The sequence below is a fragment of the Odocoileus virginianus genome, chromosome 4 (genome assembly GCF_023699985.2).
Source record: "Odocoileus virginianus isolate 20LAN1187 ecotype Illinois chromosome 4, Ovbor_1.2, whole genome shotgun sequence".
Taxonomy (NCBI): domain Eukaryota; kingdom Metazoa; phylum Chordata; class Mammalia; order Artiodactyla; family Cervidae; genus Odocoileus; species Odocoileus virginianus.
Genome location: NC_069677.1, coordinates 12,263,299 through 12,278,710, shown reverse-complemented (window position 1 = coordinate 12,278,710; position 15,412 = coordinate 12,263,299). Strand labels below are relative to the sequence as shown.

General features: G+C 33.9%; 1 protein-coding gene across 9 annotated transcripts in view; it reads left to right on the top strand.

Moving 5' to 3' along the window:
• Positions 1–15,412, top strand: part of ZNF148 (zinc finger protein 148) — a 137,491-nt gene that overhangs the window by 76,752 nt on the left and 45,327 nt on the right. For 8 of the 9 annotated variants that reach the window (XM_070466130.1, XM_070466128.1, XM_070466127.1 and 5 more), the window contains 3 exons: positions 4,113–4,238; positions 12,711–12,834; positions 14,082–14,165. In XM_070466130.1, coding sequence (XP_070322231.1) covers positions 4,161–4,238; positions 12,711–12,834; positions 14,082–14,165 — 286 coding nt within the window. In that variant the 5' untranslated portion in view covers positions 4,113–4,160. Of the gene's footprint in view, positions 1–1,351; positions 1,413–4,112; positions 4,239–12,710; positions 12,835–14,081; positions 14,166–15,412 lie in introns of those variants that run through there. The other variant, XM_070466129.1, reaches the window with a different exon arrangement.

Sequence of the window (15,412 nt, the reverse complement as noted above, 5' to 3'; positions counted from 1 at the left end):
TCGCCTTCTCCCACAGTCTAAGAGTCTGTTCTGTACATCTGTGCCTCTTTTTCTGTTTTGCATATAGGGTTATCATTACCATCTTTTTAAATTCCATATATATGCGTTAGTATACTGTATTGGTCTTTATCTTTCTGGCTTACTTCACTCTGTATAATGGGCTCCAGTTTCATCCATCTCATTAGAACTGATTCAAATGAATTCTTTTTAATGGCCGAGTAATATTCCATAGTGTGTATCTACCACAGCTTCCTTATCCATTCGTCTGCTGATGGGCATCTAAGTTGCTTCCATGTCCTGGCTATTATAAACAGTGCTGCGATGAACATTGGGGTACACATGTCTCTTTCAGATCTGGTTTCCTCTGTGTGTATGCCCAGGAGTGAGGATTGCTGGGTCATATGATCTTAGTTTTCTTCTGAATATTGAGCTTTAAGCCAACTTTTTCACTCTCCTCTTTCACTTTCATCAAGAGGCTCTTCAGTTCTTCTTCACTTTCTGCCATAAGGGTAGTGGCATCTGCATATCTGAGGTTATTGATATTTCTCCTGGCAATCTTGACTCCAGCTTGTGCTTCTTCCAGCCCAGCGTTTCTCATGATGTACTCTGCATATAAGTTAAATAAGCAGGGTGACGGTATACAGCCTTGATGTACTCCTTTCCGGATTTGGAACCAGTCTGTTGTTCCATGTCTAGTTCTAACTGTTGCTTCCTGACCTGCATACAGGTTTTTCAAGAGGCAGGTCAGGTGGTCTGGTCCCATCTCTTTTGGAATTTTCCACAGTTTATTGTGATCCACACTGTCAAAGGCTTTGGCATAGTCAATAATGCAGAAATAGATGTATTTCTGGAACTCTCTTGCTTTTTCTGTATATTTACAGTACAGTTAATGTTTTATATCATTCTCTTTACATTTAAAGACTTTGTTGTACTTGTGGTCACTTTGATTCTATTTGTTTCCTAGGCAATATTTTGGAACAGTTTCTAGTGATAGTTAAACACATTCTTTTTATATGACTGTGTACTATTTTTACTCTCAGAATAACCACTTCTCTAAGTTTGGTGGCAATTATTTATATATTATATACTTACTTCAGATTGTTCTTTCAAAAAGTTGGGCCGTAAGAGAATGGAAGTTGTTGGAGATATTTTGGTCCACGAGAAATTATTTTACAGGGTAAATTTAAATGTACTTTTAGGCAGAGAAGTAGTTGGTGAAGAGAGATTGTTTTAGAGACAGTGAAGATGCAGAGCCTGAAAGATGGGTAGTAATGGAATCAGCAGCACAGAGTATAGAGGAAAGCACAAAGACGCTTTCTTTTTTCTTAAACAGGGGTGGGAAGATGACTGAGAATACCTAAAAGTGAAGTTGAAAATTGAAGGGAACATATGACTTCAGAAATGGAGAGATGGTAAGGACAGATACTTCTGCCAAGTGACCCAGGTCTTTACTGTAAAGGAGATCATGCAGACTCTTAAAAGCTGAGCTGGGGAAGAGTATAATTGATAGCAGGGGCAGTAAGGAGGAGCTCTTGTATATTCTTCACTGGGCAAATGGCAATAAAGCAGTCTTGTGTTAGTTTATTTGGGGAAGAATACATTGGTAGATTATAATGCTGTAAAGCTTGAATTGGATATGGACACAGGTTATTAAGAATAAAGACTAAGAAGAGTCCAAATGATTGTAAGGGGTCACTTTGTTTGGGAGTTAGGGGTAGACCAAAATTTGCAAACCACATCAAATGTTCATCACATACTATGTCTAGAAATGTTACTTTAGGTATGCCTACATTTGTTGAATTGCTTATTAACATTACTGACTGTGGAAGAGAGTTGTTGGGCAGAGTAGGAAGTTTATTGGAAGAAGAAAATAAAAAGGGGATAGTGTGAGAAACCTGCAGCTCTGATTAAGTCTCTTATTCAATCCAGACAGCTTTTTGCAGTTATTTCAAATCTCATGAGTTTCTGCATTTGGTTCCTGCCCTGTGTCATTCATTTAGGTTGAGCCTAATATGTGCCATTTTATTAGTTTATTAGTGTTATTAGTTTTTTTTTTTCTTTCTTTTTTTCTTTTTAAGGCATGGACCATATACTTTAGTTTGTGGTTGTATTATTTGTAGAGATTACCTTATTTCATTTATGAGTGATAAGCCTGTTGGAGTATTCTAAAAATGTAGCTTTTGTGTGCTTATTAGCAGTCACAGTGCTTTGATTCATTGATACTTCTAAGTTTGGTTCTATACTTTCATTATGTTAGAAGTGTACCTTATATTTGTCGGTGCTAGTACCAATATGATCACTCTCCATATGTGTAGAAATAGCTAAATGGTTCAGATGTATATATTAATCTTTTTCACTATTTGCACATAAAGGCTTTTGCTAGGTTTAAATAGCTGCTAATGGCAGAACTTATTTGTGAATCTGTCTTACATTCTACCTGACACTTCTGCTAAAAAATGTTATTCTTTCTTATTGCTGCGTTCTGTATTTTCGTGGGTTTTTTGTAATTTATCAGCCAACAGAAATGTTTGAAACTACTTTTTGGTGCCCTTGCAACATAAGAGAGAGCAGTTCAATAGCTGCTTAGTCTGTTGTCGCTTCTCCTTGTCCCATATCCAGCCTCAGTAGCTGTGTTTCAGTAAATATCACTTCAGAGATGGTAACGTATGTATTCTGAAGCCTTCTTGGAGGTGACTTTATCATTCTATTTTGTATTTCAAATAATTACACTAAAAGAACCCACAAGAATGGTCACTAGTACTATTCTCTAAGCTGAATTATTAGCTAAATAATCATTTACAGGCATGTTTTTATGCCTAAGTTCTCCTTGATTTACAGTTCTATGCTGCCCACATTTCAGAAATTTATCAAAACTTCCAATTCTGTATTTTGTCAGTTTGAAATCCCTGACTTATGTTGCATTTCCCTCATGAACCCTTCTACGCAGCTATGTCTTCTGACTTTAAACTGTAAGTCTGTAAGATGTTTATAACCTTTAGCACCCCCTTCTAAGTGTGTTTTTTGAAAATATAGCCATTAGCAGATTGTACTTCCTGGAGTATTATCAAGATTTTTTTTAAAATCAAGATTATTTTTTAAAGGTTATAAGCAACAGAAATTTATTTCTCACAGTTCTGAAGGCTGGAAGTTCATGATCAGAGTGCCAGCATGGTTGGGTGAGCATCCCCTTCCAGGTTGCAGACTTCTTGTCGTGTTCTTCTGGTTGAAGGGTCAAGGATTTTAAATGTATTTCAGAGCCTGTTGAGTTGAAAGTTTCTTAGTTTTAATATACTTGTGTTTTCATTTCAAGGATAGTTTGAAAATGTAGTGGTGAGCAGTGGGGGACTATGTACCATCAGTTCTGATGAGAATTGATGCTACCATCACTCCACATATTAGGACATATCGTCACATCTTTGAGAACTGAGATCTAAAGATGAGATAATGTTTTGACATCTTAATGCTTGTAGTATTTCTTTGCTTATTATGTAGTTAGAATTGTCTTGTACATAGCTGTGGCCTAAAACCATATGTAATTCCAGAAACACACATTTGGTGATGGTTTTTTGTAGAGCCTGGGAAAATACTGGTTAAGATATTGCCAGAAACGTTGAACTTAAATATAATTAAATTTTATTGTTAGATTATCATTCCGTTTTTTGATGAAATTATCTTTTAGAATTTTTTGTTGTTTTTGTGATGTTTTACCAGTTGACAAATTGACAAATTCAGACCTATCATGAAGTCTGGTCCCCTAGTATTTTACAACCTTTTTTTAATGCTTTTAACCTCAGTTTTCTTACATAGGGGAGTGAAATTATTCCTCACTTCTACTTTATTCTCCCAGGTCTTATTTTTTCCCAGGACAGCTTTAATCTTTTTTTTCCAGATAAATTTTTGTAAAATCCTAGTTTGTACCTTCAATTTATATACTGTTGATTCTTATATGTCAATTACCTATTGAATTATTCAACACACTATTTACTTGCACACACAAGTAATCTTTTTGGGAACATCTGTATGTAGATTTAGCAAAAAATTAAGCATACAATGGCTCTTTGTCACAGTGGACTTTTTGTTTATTTCTAAAATTGGCTTTTTTTTTTAAACAGATAAGTGTAAAGCAGGAAATTACTTTCACTGATGTATCTGAGCAACTGATGAGAGACAAAAAACAAATCAGAGAGCCAGTAGACTTACAGAAAAAGAAGAAACGGAAACAACGTTCTCCTGCAAAAGTAAGAGAATATTTTAAGGTGGTGGTCCCATACTGTTGCTTAATCTTATAGGCAGGAACTTGGCTGGTCCATAGGTCTCATGTGGCTTATGGAGTTGGACTGTTGCATCAGGAATAAGGAAGAGATGCTTGTCTGCGTGGAGGTGGTGGGCCATTGCTTTAAAATTTTCTACTTCCCTTTCACGTGTCTTTCTTTTTTTTTAAACAAACTTTTCTTACCCCATATCTCTCTTTTCTTTAAAAACTAACTGATAATATGCAGTGCCCTTGCTTCTCATTCATATTAATCTTACTTATTTTAGTATTCCTGTTTCAGGAAAATTCAGTACCAATTGGTCATGAGGAAAAGGTTGTGCAATACCTGTGATAGACTAGAATGTAAGCTCCATGAGAGCAGGGACTTCGTTTTATTCACAGCTATGTCCCAAGAGCGCGGAATAGTAGGCCTAAGAGATTCTCAATAAATATTATGGTTAAATGAATGGCTTAGTAAGTAAACAAGTGACCCATAAATACTATTAGGAATTGCCTGCCTTTTTTTCCTTTCAATACAGTAGTAGCTGACTGTATGTATCATTTTGATATTCCTAGGAAGTCTCAGTATAATTTATATCTTTTTACAGTTATCTTTCATCTTTTTTTTTTTAAGATTTTATAACATGATCTTTTTTATTTTGAGGGCTACTTGCTTTTGTATTTGTGGTTTAAATCATCATCATTATTTATGCATTTTGTACACTTTTGGATATTTGGTGTGCTGCGGTTTGTACTGCCTTGCCAGAGCTGATTAATAAGTTTTCAGGAATTTTGCAAGCTAACTCTGAAACCGTTGGTAATTTGAAATTAGCCACGGTGAGAATATTTATACCGTCGAAATCAACATCCCTACTCTAACCCCTTAAAATGTTAAACATTTACCAATATGCTGCTTTTGGGATATATGTAAATATGGTTACTGCATAAGATTTTGAAAAATATAGAGACAAAAATAACCCATTTATTCTTAGAGATAAATATTTCAGTTTTCTGCCATATTCCTTTTCTATTTTCAAATTTGTATAGGTTCATTGAATTTCCTGTTTGTAACTAGAGTATGTAAGTTATTTTTAAAGTTATTAAAGATTTTTACAAATATTAGCTGCATATGTATTATTATTTTGATGTGTCACATATTCAATATTGCTATGTTATTGGAAAGTTGTTTTCTCTTTGTCGTCATTTTAAATCATGTTGCACTTGAAATATTTGTGTATACATTTCATGTACTGCTAAATCAAAGGGTGTGAACTTTTTAAAAGGTTTCTTTAAAAATTAAATAAGTAAGATAAGCAAATAAACAAGCAAGCAAAATAAGTGAAGTTTTCTAATAATGCTACTCCTTCCAGAAATGTCCTATTAGTTACATTGCTACCTGAAGTGGACCTAAGGTGTGTATGTCCATGCTCTCTCATAAACTTGAGTATGAAACTTTGCTTCTTTTGTACTTAAGAGGAATGTCTCATTATAGTTTAAATTTTAATTTCTTTGGTTATTGACCATACTAAAACTTGTGTGTTTTTCATAATTATTGACATTTTATGTTTCATGTTTTGTGCAATCCCTTTATCTTCCTCCTCCCTGCTTCTTTCTTCCCTTTTCTTTTCTTGGGGTTAATGTTTTCCTCAGTGATGTATAATGCTTTTAAAAATTTACATTAATGAATAAATCAAGTTGTTTAAGAAAACTATTAATTTCTGAAATTGTGATAGTGGTTATGTTTGTGTTCATTGCAAAATCTGTTTCAAATCTTTAAAAAATTTTTTTATTTTTAGTATCTCATCAGTTTATTTTTTATTTATCTTATTGGAGTATAATTGGTTTACAGTGTTGTGTTAGTTTCTGCTATGGAACAAAGTGAATCAGCTATTTCAAGTTTTAAAAAAACAACATATGTAAGTTGAAAATTTTCCTTGATATTTTATAGCCATGTTTTTCTGATAATATTTTTTATTGTAATTCTGAAATTCTGACTAAAACTTAGGTTATTATCTTCTTCAGGGGTGTTTGGAATTATGTCCTAAGTAATACAGATCATATTTTTACAGAGTTTAAGTTTAGTTTTTGCTTGTCTGATTTGAGATAAACTCATTTATAATATATTATCAAAATACTCCTAAAGGCATTTATTTAATTATATATATATATTTATGTTGTTGCTGGATGAAAGAGGTTTTGCCTATTCTGAGTATATTGCATGTAAGAAGATGTTTTGGCAGTCTTTTTAGAGCATTCTTAGGACAGTGGAATTACAAGAAATAATACATGGCAGACAGGGCTGTGAGAATAACAAAAACAAGGATTTTTACATTGTCCTGACCTATTACATGTGACAGGAGAGAGAATGGTTGTTGTCTGTTTTTAACCCTGGCCTTGCAGTGTCCAGATGAGTGGTTTGTGTCTGGATTCTCAGAACTTTGAACTTGTGTTTAAAAATTCACACTTCAAAAAAAAAAAAAAATTTCACACTTCAGATTTTTCATTAAAGTAACTCTCCCCTTTTTGTATTAAGAGAAGGAAAAGCTTATCTCTTACTTAGAAATCAGTGTTACTTGTTCTAAATTCCTTAAAAGCAACTATAAGTTTCTCAAATAATTGTAGTGTATTATGCTTAGAGACTTCCCCAGTGGCTTGGCAGTAAAGAAAGTGCTGCACTGCAGGAACCACTGCAGGAGATGCAAGTTTGATCCCTGGGCCAGGAAGATCCCCTGGGGAAGGAAATGGCAGTCCATGCCAGTGTTCTTCCCTGGATAATCCCATGGACAGAGGAGCCTGGTGGGCTATAGTCCACGGGGTCACAAGAATTGGACATGATTTAGCGACCACTGCAACAGTGCTTAGAGGACTCTACTCTCCACCAACACTTTTCACAAATCTTGAATTTTTGCCATTATGAATATTTTGAGTATGTGTCCCCTTTATATCATGTTAGATTGGGGATCTGCACAGGAAATATAGATGAAGTTATCTTGCTGACTTTCAGTAAAAATATTAAAGAGTTTATAGATCCATATAGACCTGGCTCCCTTCCAGGTAAGCTTTGTGGTGAGAAATACTGCAATATTATGTCATCTTTAGCTGCCATGAATTTTAAGCAATAATTGCTTTCTGATCCTTTATCGTATGGCAAAGCTTAGTCATCTTAAGGTATATTTGCTACTTGAAAATTGACAGAATATATTTGGCAGCATGTCTAAAGAAGAGGGTTATCTTGGTCAAGTAATTTGATACTGTCATGGAATAAGTTGTTTTATGAAAGTGAATTTTCTACATGATAAAAACTTGTCCCCTTTAAATGTTTAAATTTAGTTTTATTTCAACCACTTTGTTAGAAATGTTTAATATATTGTTTTCTTTTAAAACATAGTACATTTGAACATAATTCAGCTTTTAATGGTTTGGGGTTCATGTTGTAAGCATTAAAAAAAAACCATATGTATCATAGTGAAACCCTCTGGGAGGACTGAGATGTTAGGGTCCCCCCCCCACCTCCACTCAAACACACACACTAAGAAATCCTAACTGCTAGTTTTTAAGTTTTTTTTTTTTGACTGCTTATAAGTGCTTCATCCTCTCATGCCTTAATGACATACTGTTCATTTTTACATTACTAGATCTATGTGGCCACTTGACATCACCTTCCATCGACACTTTGACTGTCTTTTTTTCCCCTTGTGGATTAGGACTATAGAGAACTACAGTTATGAGAAATGTATGAAAAGCCTGAGTGTCCTTCATTCAGTCTCAGTGCATTCATGGCAGTGGTCTTGTGGCTCTGCATTAGATCACTCATAGGGCTTTTCCAGTTATAAATACTCAGGCCCCATCACCAGAGATTCTTATCCAGGGGGTTTCCACTCGTACTAAAAAGAGTCCAAGATAATTGTAATTTACATTTAAGTTTGAGAATCTCAAATCTTGATTTTGAAAGTTTCTGGATAAATGAGGTATTGCCACCTGACTTTGCTGTTGACTTGTTTTGTGAATTAAGTGAGAATGTTTTCCACCACAGAAAGGTTTTATGAGGATTGTTGAATTAACATCGATAAACTCTAAGAATCTTTTCGGTAAAGATGTAACCACACTATCTTAACCCAGTATTATGTACATCTTTTAGGTCTTTTCAAACTCCTTAATAGTGCTAGAGTGGAGTGCTTTTTGGTTACCTACTTCTTATTCTGAAATATATATCCTTTTCATTCTCTAAGCAGTTAATCTGAGTGCCTGTTAATGTGCCAGGATCTCTTATAGCATACTGAAGAAAGGAACAGGGTTCAATTCTTTAAAAAAAAAAAAAATTCTAAATTGAGGAAAATTTAATTGAAAGGCTAGAAATACTAGCTATTTGTCAAACTGTCTTCCTCATGAAACTAACTTGATTGTCAAAGAAGTAGCTTTAAGGTAAATAACTGATTGTAAGACTAGGGATGGAAGTATGAAATAGTACTTAAGAGAAAAACTGGAAAAGTATAAGTATTTTATTTATTTATCTAATTTCCCTAGGGAATTTTGAATTCTGGGTATATAATTTTTCCACAGAGCCAAACCATAAATTTTAAAAATATTTGGATGTAAATCTTTCTTTTTAAAAAAATCATATACATCTTTGCCTGATATTTAGGAAATATGAGAGAAAAACCTTTTCTAAAGCTCTCGGTCATTCTCCTGAACACCAGTTACATATACCATGCTTATGATATAGTGAATTTCATGTTTTTGCACTGGCAAAAGCTTGCCATTTAGAAATTAAATTTGGTAATAAGTAAAACCAAGTACTGAGAGACGGTAAAAATCAGGGAGAATGAAAGAAAGTAATGATGTGAAGATGGAATGTTAGTGATAACTAGGATGGTCAGAGATGTTGAGGGTAGGTATTGCTGTGGGCTACTTTGTTGTTTTGTTGTATGTCTTTGGGGTTGCACTGTTCTTCCATTTCTAGTTGGGTTTGGATTGTAAAGGGAATTATAGAAGATCTCATTTTCCAGTTGCAATAAAATGTGACAGGTGAGAAATTTATTCCTCCAAATTGTTATTTTGCATTTTGGTGATTTAGAAATCAGTTGATTAAGAATGTATGGTAAAACCTATAATTATTAGTTTAAAATATACTTTAATATTTCCAGTATGGAACGAGGGAAATCATGTCTGCCTTTTAAGAGAACAAAACTTTCTCACTGAAGGGGTGTCAGGTTTTGGCTAATTGGTGGCAGTGACCCTTGAAGAGTCAAAAATCTCTGAATTGAATAGGCAGAGCTTAGTGCTTTGTTAGTTAAAAATTGGTATATTATTTAACATAGCCATTGCTATGTATATTGATAGCTGGCAGGGAACAGATTTATCTCAGAACAAAAAATGTCTTTGCTAATGGACTGTGAGATTAAGAAAGCAGATTGAGGAATTCATTTGGTATTGAAACATTTTACTGAAAAATTCTGTTTTAAACTTGTGAAACAGTTAAGAAAACAGTTAATATTTAGAGTCTTATTTAGACTATTACCAATTTCTTTACTCTTGATAAAGCCCAATTGCTTGATCTTTACAATTACCATATTTCTCCAAAAGTCGAAATGACAGGAGTCAAGACAAACTATTGTCTTGTCTTGCAGACCCTTTAGGGTTTAAACTTGGAAATTTCAAATGCTTCAGTTGTAATAGTTTTCATATGCTGAAGGAAAAAGAAAAGCAAAAATATTTTATGGTACTGTTAACAAGTAAGACAGCTAATCTCTAAGGTAAATACACTTAACTGGTCGATCAATTTTACTAAAAGATCTGGAAAGGCTGTGGACAGGAAAAGAAACCAAGTCTATACCAAGGAAGGTAATTTTACCTGCGTTAATGAGCCATTTCTCTTCCACCAAGAAACTTTGTTCTTTACATACCCATTCTTTACACACCTTTTTCTATGATGCTGCTTAGTGAATTTGTAGAAACTTACGAATAGCAGTGGTTAAGCGGTGAGGATGTTTGGTATGGGTAGTAGGTTGCTATTATCAATAGGCACTGAGTCTTACTATGTACAATTTGGGTATTGGGGTTATAGTGATGAATAAAACGGGCAAAATCTGTCGGTTATACGTAAAAACAGATTACAAGTTGGAAGAGCCAGTGGTGCTCTTCTATGGCAAGATAATTTTCTTCTGTGTCTTTTATACAAAGATATGTGTTCCCCTGGCCTAAGAAAAGCAGAAAATAATATAAAATTCAATGTAAAATGTTCAGCAATTTGATTATTTTTTGTCATCGAACTTATAAATGTGCTAGATTGTTTTCAGTCTCCTTATCCACAAGTAAGTGTTTGCTCTTTCATCCATAAAATCCACCTTGAATTAAGGCTTGGAGTCCACAGTGAAAGGCAGTATTACCTCCAGTGAGTAAACAATGACCTAGAACTCCTTAACTCTTCATAAAAAGGCTTTGTACAGTCAAGGATTATATCCGTTTCACATTCAGTAACTTGGGCCAGATTTGTTCCTTACAGAACCTTTCTGTGTAGTTGCTATGCCACAGAAAGCTATTGAGCTGCCATTTTTTTTTTTGGCACTTGGATCTTACTTGTTATCAACATATGAGAAAAAAATACCTGGTGCTATCTTGTTTTTAGTCTGTTTTGTATAAAATGTTAAACATCTTTTTGTTCCTGGTTTTATGTTAGAAATATTTTAAGTCATGTTTTAAAAGTTTTTGTTTTTTTTTTTTTGTTTGTTTTACACAGTGTTAATTTGAATATTATTTTGTGACTTTGAGGGGTTGAAAAAATTTTAGACTGACCAGAGATGAAACTTTCCGTTCTCACTGACTCTTCAGGAAGCTGTGACACCCAGTTGGATTCTCCTGCCAAATGTTTCCCTCTGTGACTTTGGTTCATAGACTTTGAAGCATTGTTGACCACATTGGCAGTTTGCCTAGAATCCACATGCCCTGTATAATTAGCATAATAATTACCATTGATTTACATACAGTGTAGTCTGAAATGTGTTCCTGCATTTAAACTGAAAAAAAAATTTTTTTAAAAACTAAAGCCCTTTTTCCTTACCTAGCCCTCTAAGTTTTGGGACAGGGGTCATAGCTGTGTATTTACAGGCCCTAATCAGTTTCCACAGGCCTTTGTATTTCTTAAGATGTCTGTTAGATTTCTGTATCCTGTGTGTGACACAGTTTCTTGGCTTCTACTCTCTATGTTCCCACCTCCACTACTGTTTGCTTCTTACTTGCCATATTCCTCCTGATCTTACCTCCTAGTTTTCTTTGCTGCTTATGTTCACATCATGTTTTGTCATCTTTCTTCTCTCCTCAATAATGAAAAAAGGGATTATTTGTTATTTTTACTCTGCCACGTGGCTGGTGAGAGAGGCAGTTTAAATGTTGTGTGTTGAACAAATGGTGGTTAAACTGGAAGACATGAACCCCAAAAGTGAACTTCTCTCTGGCACTGTTTAGACCTTGCCCAAGATACTGTCAACCTCAGGAAGCACAGGCATTTAAGGTTGATGTCTTTGTCACCTGCCTTCCTTCCCCCATACCCTTCTAATTTATTAAGGAATATGCTTAACAATAGTTTGGTAGTCTTAGAATAACCTTAGAGGTCCTTAACAGAACCGTTCTGACTCCAAATAGTATTCTAGGTTGACTTAAAAACAGTTTTCCTTTTTACTTCTCTAAGAAAAAGGAAAATGGAATAGGTAAGCATTTGTATGGTTCTGAAAAATACTTTAAAGTATGTTTAGTGTAAAGTCTCTCTCCTACCATATCTTCTGCCAAGTTTCTCAGCCATGACGACCAAATTTATATACATTTATGTACATCCTTCTCAAATAGCTTTTATGCATATGCAAACATATATATTGCTGTATGTATTATCTTATATTCAAACTTAACAAAATTATATATTAGATTCTAAACCCTGTTTTGTTTTTTTTTTTTTTACTTAAGAGCAAATCCTGGAGCTCTTTCTATATAAGAATATAAAGAGCTTTCTCTTTTTATTTCACAACCACGTAATATTAAATTGTATTCATTTTTCATGATTTATTTAACCATTCCTATCTGATTGATATTTATACCATGTCTAGAACATAAGACTTGTACTGCATATGTGATATTTTAAAGTTGAAAATAAAACTATACTCATCCTAACAGAGAACACTTGGGGACTCTATTAGACATCAGCTTTGGAGAGGAGAGGACACAATGCTGAAATTTTACTTAACCAGCTTCCAAGGTTTTATTAGTAATTTTTACCCACTCTGAGTCACATTGTACTTTCTTCAAATAATGATAAAATTATTCCAGTAGCCCTCTCAAGATTATCTAGGAAAAAAATACTTCATAATCTCTGGTGACCACTGTTTGCATTAAAAGGCATTATCTTTTTTATAATTAGTATTACATTTTAAAAGTTTCTTTCTTTTGTTTTGCCTTTTTTTTTTTAAACCAGATCCTTACAATAAATGAGGATGGATCACTTGGTTTGAAAACCCCTAAATCTCACGTTTGTGAGCACTGCAATGCTGCCTTTAGAACGAACTATCACTTACAGAGACATGTCTTCATTCATACAGGTATTTCTTGAATTAAAGTGGGCTTATGGCCATTAAAATTATTATCTTTGCTATTTTCATCTTCTTATAAATGTCATTCATTCCTAAGACTGTAGTTAACCTGGCATTTTAAATCAGAGTTTTCATAGGCCAGGGTGTCACAAGGAAACCAAGGAAAACTTTAAATGAGGAAACAATTAGCGTGGATGTGCAAAATTAATTAGCTTAGTTAAACACTTTATTTGGCTTAATGTATTCTTTTTAACCAGAGAAACAGTTAAAGAATGAACTATTAAAAGCCTGTCAACATTTATTTTTCTGTATAAGATGTCCAGATGGAATTTGAAATATGAATTTGGAATCAAATATAAAAAGTTAGACCATAAAGTTGTGGAGATCAGAGCAAAAGACTGATCACAGATCTTTGGGGAAATATTACTAGACATGTATGTTGAGTTAGAGGGTGGGGAAGGAGACAGAGTAATAAATAATAAGGTAGATTTGATGAACTGGTAAAATACACCCAGAAACCAAAAGAGGAGAGAATTCCAAGGAGGAATCAGTAACTGCACAACCTTCTGAGAGGAGAGAGAAAGAGCAAGAGCAAGAGAGAGAATTGAAAACAGATCCTTAGAATAAATAGCAAGGAGATCACTAGTATTTTTTTTTTTTTACTATTATCTTTTAAGAAAGCAGAGTATAAGGGTTAAAGGACAAATGGGTGGTGAAGAATTTGAGACATAGGTTGGACTATGAAAGGAAAGGCTCCAACAGAGAGGGAATGTTTGAAGAGACAGGATTGTTTTTTTTTTAAGGGGATGTTTAGAAAGTTTTGAAGGTTCTAGAGAAAAAAGTGAAAAGGCATAAAGTGGTGGTTAGCCAGGGAGAACAAGGTAGGTGGATCTTCCTCCACAAAGAAAGCAAAGCTGTTTAAGACACTTGGTAACCTGTGGAGGCCTTTTAGTATCATGAGTTTTAAATTCTATTGTAAATTGTTTTATTTATTTACTTTTTTTTCCCCTTGAAGGATATAGATCATATTCAGTCTAATTTTTGTGTGGTTGTGAGAATGTGAAATTTTGAATCTTGGGGGCGGGTGGAAATTGAGAGGAAATAAAATTCTGTTAATGAATAGTATAAAACCTTTGTATGCATAATTTGCAATTTTTCAGAATTTGGGCTTCTAAGATTTCTCTTTCCTCAGAAATAGTTGACTCTAAACTGTGTTTTATTCAGTAACTAATTTGTGGATGTGAAATTATTTTAAGGTGAAAAACCATTTCAATGTAGTCAATGTGACATGCGTTTCATACAGAAGTACCTGCTACAGAGACATGAGAAGATTCATACTGGTGAGTGTTGCCACCCTTACTAGGGTTGTTAAAATTACCATTTCAAATATAAGGAAGAATTTTTAATAAGTAGCAACAACTTGTTGCCTCTTTGGTAATTTTGTTTAAGAGTATTTATCACAGCTCATCTTTTTTTCTTTCTTCAGTAAATCAGTGTTAACTATTAAGACTTGACTTACTGTTTTAGCCTAACAAATTACTTTGAAGTAAAGTTTCATAACTTAAGATATGTTTAAAGTGACAAAGGGAAGGAAGGAAGGAAGTTTTTGTGAAGTAGTTATTTCCTTAGATGTTTAACAGGTTTAGAGTAGGTAAAATTACCATTTGCGATAATTAGGGGGGAGGAAGCAAAATGCCTGAATCTTAAATAGCGATATCACCCCCCCACCCCTATTTCATATATATAGCTTACTATATCAAGAGAGTTATAATCTTATAAATTGGAAACTTCCAGTTTTTCATTCAAGTTGTTAAGGATTTAGAAACAAATATTTTGGAAGATTACTATAAAAGAACCCATGCCTTTAAAATTTGAGCCTCATTAATTTGCATTTATTCTTTTTTTTTTAAGCAAATGTAAAGCCAAATTTTACATGTGACCTTAATTTAGTAAATTGTGAGCTTTTGACATCTGTAAGCACGATGAAAAGTGTTTCTTTATAATTTATTTCCAGCATTTTGCCTTTTTGTGATGGAGTGAAAGAGTTGGTAAATTTATATAACTTCCGTTCTTACATTTAAGTAGAATTGAAAAATGATAGTGATAATATTTAAATGTTGAAAATACTAAAGTTTCTCATATACCTCCGTATGAAGTAATCAAGCAGCTACCCTCCCAGTGTTGTTATTTAGATATGTTCTCGTGGTACCTGCAGTCCCTGTGAAAGAGGATCCTTGGACAGTTTATTATATAGAAGCAGCAAGCTTTTCTAGTAACTTAACTTTACTTAACTAGTAAACTTTCCTTAACTAGTAACTTCCTTAACTTTATTTGCCCCTAACAAACATGAATGTGGCTGGTTCCCTGTGCAGCACATTTTTATGCTTTGATGTTCTACTTTTCAAAGATCATTGTGCACACCACTCATTTCAGTTTCTTAAGTAAACATTATTCACCATTTCCAGTTGGAAGGAAGTATACAAGGCACTTGGGAGGAAGAACAGCTTTATTGGCGGTGTGTGTGTGTGTGTGTGACTTATATGGCTAAATTAAAATTTTATACAATAATAAAACCCAGTCAGATAGT